The following is a 6,361-nucleotide window of genomic DNA, read 5'->3' on the forward strand; positions in this document are numbered from 1 at the left end:
AGGCACGTGTGGAAACAAAACACAGGGCATCAAAAGGAAGAGGGGAAAGAGGAGATAGAGTTTAAAGTGATGACCCTGAGACCAAAGCTTTACTTATTGCTGTGCTATAGGCACCTGATAGGCTTTATGCCAGGCTCTTAATCTCTCTGTACCTCAATTCACCTCAATTTTAATGAATACAGATCCTTATATCCAGTGTAGAAATTTTAGATCAGGGTTTTGGTAGGAGACACTTCCTGGCTCTGTAAGGGACATTGCTATTAAAGCACCTGATTTTTCTCAATTAGCTGGCCCATCCGCAACGCTTTTGCTTACCTGAGAAGTGTCATGGTTGAATATGACAGCATTCAGGTCTCCACAGTTATAGTGCTTGATGAGATCTTCAGTGGTATACGGGGCCTGCAAACTGCCTGCTCGGAGGCTTTCGTGTTGGAGCAGAGTTTGATTTAGAGCAAACAGCACCTGTAGAAACGCAGACAAGAAAAACAGGGAGGAGTTAAAGATATTAGGAATTAAAGCAGCAAAGTCTAAAAGGCCAAACCTTGGAAAACTCTCTTGCACCTGAAGTCTATTGACCCATCCTGGCCCACAGTAACAAGGGCTGATCTTTAGGCATTCCCAACTGGAAGCGGAGTCAGATGCAAGGTCCCCTACTGGCAGAAGACTTTATAAAACCCTTGATATTCTGAATAAAGTATAACTTCACAACACATTTATATTGCTCAGAGGTCACGGTCTGAGAACTTTTAGGCTGTCTGTGCTGACTGCTTGGCTACATGAGAGACACTGGAATGAAAAAGCCTCTAAATTAGGAAACTTCTATTGCCTCTGACCGTTTCCTGTCTGCTAGCTTAAATCCAAAGTCCAAACTCAGTTGGAAGGTTTTTGATAAAAATCAAAATCTTCTGAACTTCTGAAATCACAGTTGTTGTATTGGGACTTTCTGCATGCTTCTAGTAGCAGAAACTTCAGGAAATTCATTATTAGCCTCCCTCCTTTAGTCTTTCCCCCTTCAGCCACCCTTTTGCAAAGTGAACAGAGATACTACTTGTAACACTGCCCAGCAGACTAGTTGAGTGTCCCCATCCCAAACCTGAAAATACCAAGAAAGCAGAAGCACTCTTTACTATGTAAATTTTGATAACAAAAAAAATAAATGTCCTTAAAGATAATGTTTTTTCCTTGCATTACCAAAAAGGCTACTAAATTTCACATGAATTACCACAAATCTTTTTATATTTGTGATAGACTGTGGGAGTAATTTATACCATAATAATTTACTGAACCACCAAGTCTGGGCTTTTCATGTTCAGCTTTCCAAGAACCTTCCAAAGAAACTTGATAAAAAGTAGATGAATAAATCAGAAGAACAGTAGTTAAGACAGTTTGTCACAAATTATATAAGTAAGCAAACGCACTTTTTCTAAAATAAAGTGATATATAGTGACTGCAAATTCAGAGTTCTGAAAAATTATATTGATGTGTCATTTTTCATGAAAAGACTCCTGCATCCCTCAGCCTCACGTTTCACCACATTTTCAGCTTCTCACATTTATAACAGCAGTGCCCTACCCATCCCAAAGAATAACCATCATCTCAAAATCTGGGTAAAGTACCCCATGCTGAGCTCCAGCTGGCCCAGCTAGGCTGCAGTCTGTAACACATATTCTTACTTACCTTCTTAACTTTAAGCAACTGAACCCACTTTAAGGAGTGAACCCTGAAGGATTTTAATATTAACAATGTACATATGTACTTGCAGGATGGAAGTTCTTATTAGTTTAAAATTATGTTTCCTATTGAAGTTTATCTGAAGGAAAGGAAACAGTCAATTGGATTTACGCCTGCAAAACCTGAGATATATAACAAATATGATCTGAGATTAAAAAAAAAAAAAAAAAAAAAAATCCATCCCAGGGCATTAAAAATAAACATGGTCTTTCAACTGAACCTGTTATACCTCAATTCGGCAATCGGTTCCCCATTAAGATCAAGCCTAAAAGATTTCCTTGCCCAGATCTAAGAGTCTCTTCAGGCTTTTCTACAAAGAGATCAATCTTTCCTAGGACCACAGCCTGAAGTTAAGCATCTTCCTAACTTAGATTTTCTCTAATTTAAAAAATCTGCAAAAAATACAGTTTGAAAAATTTCTAACCTTTGAAATGATCTGAGCTTTTTCTTTTTCCCCTAAGGGCTACAGATTGAAGAGGAAATAGTTCATCCCAGGATTTCCTGGGGATTCTAAACATTTTGGCTAATAAAAATAAAAGCTTAGAAAAACATTGACAGGAAAACTGAGAGCAGAGGTTTTCCCGAAATGCTTTTAGTAAAATCCTTCTCATTTTTGACTTTTTAAACAATGGAAGTTGCTGGATTTTTAGATACAAAAATATGTATACACACAGGCACCACATACACAAACCACCAACAAACCCTGAGGATAAGACAGTGTGTTTTACGATAAAATATTAAGAAGGTGATAAACAAATCCTTACTTTACTCCCAATGCCTTTTTTTTTCTTTTTTTCTTTTTTTTTTTTTGGGGGGGGGAGTTTTAAAATTCTGGCTTCCTGGGGAATCCAGTCCTGTGCATTAATGCTCTGGGTCTGTCTGTTTCCTCCTAACAAATTTGGAACCTATTAGTTGATTTCAGTCACATTTGCAGAGAGTTAGAGGTCTTAAAGAAAATTGCCTGTATGTTCCTTGAAAATAAGTGCTGGGCTGCAGAAAAGCCCACAGTACAACTTCACTTCTTATAAGACATCAAAGACTCCACATGAGACAGAATGAGTTATTTGGAGTTTACAACAGTAGATGGACCCCTGTACACCGGACCCCAGATTTCATTAGTGTCAGGACGTTCATGTCCCCGTTCCCTGCCCCTGAGAAGCTTTGGGACCTAGAGGTGATGCTGGCCACAAGCTGAAGTCCAGCACACTGCTACCGCTGCCGGGGAGCTCATTGCTGGGTTCAAACTACTGCCCAAAAAGCAATTAAAGAGATTTTATTTTAGGAGGGAAGTTAAAATTAGAAACTCAAACACTTGAATATGCTAAAGGAAAACTGTAACCACTTAAACAGATTTCTAGAGAAGTCTTGCTTAATCAAGTCATAACCATCATGGTTTTTGGTCAGGCGGCTCAAAACAAACTCGAGAAGCGGGGTCTTGTCGCAGCCGTCTGCTCGTTGGCTGGATTTGTAGACCATTTCCTTCAGAGTCAGGTTAAAGCCACCTTTAAACCTGAATTTATTTTTCCTTACTGTTCAGATAATGCCACAAAAACAACACTGTTTTCTTTCCTTCTCTCTATCTTAATATCAGTGACCCCATGACCTCCAGCCTAAATCTCTATCTGAGTTAAATCTCCCAGAGGTGCCCGAGATTACTGAACAACTGATGACTTCAAAATAAACACACTTAGAGCGACTGCCTATACACAGTCCCACCTAATAAATATAGCAGACAGTATTTGTTCTGGGAAGTGATGGGAAGTTATGAGTTCGGCTCTGGGAAAGTGCATTTTTATTCACGCAATTTATGGTCCTCACATTGGCGTGCTTTGAAAGCTATTTTTGGACAGCTGTCTCTGGCCCCCATTTGCGACCGATCAACCGTGGACAACAGAAAGGGGTTTTTATCCTGCCAGGAGGAAGCCTTTTTATCTGAGCGGTGTCATTCTCCTGTGCAAAGCAGCAACCCAACACACAGATTTTTATTTGGGTGTTTGGAGACACCAGCTCAGCCCTTAGGGCAGACCTATGGGTCCTGTTTTACTGCCTAAAAGGGAGTGGGTACCACCAATTCCACACAGCGCCAGGAACCACCAGGCCAGACTTTTTAGCAGCTCTTTTGCACAGACTATGGCCATCTCAAGGATAAGGGGATTGGACCAGTAATTTCTGCCATGGCAAGGTCAGAGGGGATACAGCAGAGCTGGGCAGAGGGACAGCTCTTGCATCACTGGTGACTTCAATTGAAGGATCCCCAGGAGGGGGGAGGTCTACAGAAACCCCAAGTTTAATTTCTTAGTGAACAAGACTGAGCGATTTCTTATGTTCGTGCCAACTGTTCTCACAATCACACAATGGTATCTATCTGTGCTCTTTTGCCTCTATGATCTTGGGCACTTCAGTTGCAACCAAATCTGCAAAGACCAGCCTTTGCCACCCATGTGCAAGCTCACTCCAGGCCTCGGCAAGGGACCAAACAAGTCCAATGAAGACCAATAAAGCAAACAGCTTTACTGATTACCTTGACACTCAAACAGTATTTCTCCCCCACATGCCTCTGGATTACAGAGCCAGGAGTCACACATTAATGGAAGGCATGGGTTACAAAAGTCTACCTCACACATAAATCAAGTTGAATGTTTAAGCCATTTAACTTTCAACTTCAAAAGATGAAATATTAGAAAACCTCCAAACCCCTCATATGAAGCAAGCAGACAAAACTGTCTCAAGGTTTCAAAGCGGGCTGGCATTGCATAGAAGTGTTGGTATATACCCAACAGTATCAGCCGTTGGGACAGTTTGAACTTTGTTTTGCAAGCCCATAGGAGTAGATGGTTTGATTTTATGCAAGATTTTAATGAGATTTGGCTTTTAGGCAAGTAAACCCAATCCACAGAAATGGATCTAAGAAAGCATTGCCACCCTTTCAAATAGGGAGGGTGTTGTGGTTTAACCTCAGTCGGAAACTGAGTCCCACCCAGCCGCTCGCTCACTCCCCCACCCCTGGGGGGATGGGGGAGAGAATTGGAAGAGTAGAAGTGAGAAAAACTCATGGGTTGAGATAAAAACAGTTTAATAATTGAAATAAAATAATAACAATAATAATAATAATGTAATAATAATAATACACAAAGCAAGTGATGCACAGTACAATTGCACACCACCCGCTGACCGATGCCCAGCCAGTCCCCGAGCAGCAGCCCCCCCGGCCAGCTTTCCCCAGTTTATGTGCTGAGCATGACGTCACATGGTATGAAATGTCCCTTTGGCCAGTTTGGCTGTGCCCCCTCCCAGCTTCTTGTGCACCTCCAGCCTTCTCAGTCAGTAGAGCATGGGAAGCTGGAAAGTCCTTGACTAGTGTAAGCACTACCTAGCAACAACTGAAACATCGGTGTGTTATCAACATTGTTCTCATCCTAAATCCAAACCACAGCACTGTACCAGCTACTAGGAAGGAAATTAACTCTATCCCTGCCAAAACCAGGACAGAGGTGAAGTGAATAGATGCGTACCTGGACTGGGCTTAGGAACACCTTAGGCTTTCCACCAGAAACCATATTCTTCATCGTATTTGGTTTTGGGAGCAAAGCTAGATAAAAATCCCACTTGTTCCAAGGTACTCTCGCAAACCTTAATGAGTTGTGTTTTATTATGCCACAAATCTGCAACTTCAGACTGGACATTTGAAGGCTCCTGAAGGCCAGCAGCATGTTTGTGCTGTATGTAGTAGCTAAAGAGGAGAAATCATGGCCTTTGTACAAGAGAGATTTCTCCTTACCCATCTTAAGTGCATTTGGCCCTGGCTGAGGAGAGTAAAAAAAGCCCAGAAAACAAAAACCAAGTTATCGCTCATCAAATACAGTATCATGCCTGGTTTATTGTAAGTTACTTGTAAGGTCTTTATGCCATTCAGGACCTTATGACTAAAAAGAAGAAATAAGATGTTCACTTCTCTAAAAGATGCTGTTCAGTACATGGATTCTTTGCCATGATCATCACCGAACATCAGCTCAAGGATGCAGAGTTGGCTGTATCCTTTCAGCTCTACATTTTTAATACTTTTGCACAGGTGAGTGAGTTGACTTTGGTTCATTACCCTGAATGCTCACATGCTTTGTCAGAAATCAATTTCTGACAAACTTGGACAGCAGCTCAACTCTGTGCCTATCACCTTGTCTAGGAGGCAATACTATGGATTTCTAACCAAGTAGAAAGGTTGCCAGAGCCACCTCTTCAATTTGTCTGACTATGGTCCCAAATGGTGCCACAATGGAAGAACAGCTTCGTGGGGGCATCCGAGAGGCCATCGTAAAATAAGACAAGGAAACCTTATTACCAGATAAAATACTTGAGCGGTCCCAAACTTTCTTATGAACTATCTTGCTAATAAAATAGACAACAAATTCAGGAATTACAACAGAAGAAACAAATTTTGTGTTAAGCTGAAGAGAAAGGGACCTGTGTTCTTCTGGAGTGTTTGCTCCACAGGTGACTTGAGAACGAAAGGCAACCCAGAGTTGGGGTTGTTCAGCCTAGAGAAGAGAAGGCTTCGGGGAGACCTTATTGCAGCCGATCAGTACTTAAAGGGGGCTTACAAAAAAGATGGTGGCAAACTTTTTAGCAGGGCCTG

The 6,361-nt window shown here is 41.4% G+C and overlaps 1 protein-coding gene across 1 annotated transcript in view; it reads right to left on the minus strand.

The window, feature by feature from the left end:
* Positions 1-6,361, minus strand: part of TRABD2B (TraB domain containing 2B) — a 298,757-nt gene that overhangs the window by 135,148 nt on the left and 157,248 nt on the right. The window contains exon 2 of the mRNA XM_009287478.1: positions 316-462. Within this exon, the coding sequence (XP_009285753.1) occupies positions 316-462 (147 nt within the window). The remainder of the gene's footprint in view (positions 1-315; positions 463-6,361) is intronic.

This window comes from Aptenodytes forsteri, unplaced genomic scaffold, assembly GCF_000699145.1.
Source record: "Aptenodytes forsteri isolate BGI_AS27 unplaced genomic scaffold, ASM69914v1 Scaffold119, whole genome shotgun sequence".
In the NCBI taxonomy this organism is placed as follows: domain Eukaryota; kingdom Metazoa; phylum Chordata; class Aves; order Sphenisciformes; family Spheniscidae; genus Aptenodytes; species Aptenodytes forsteri.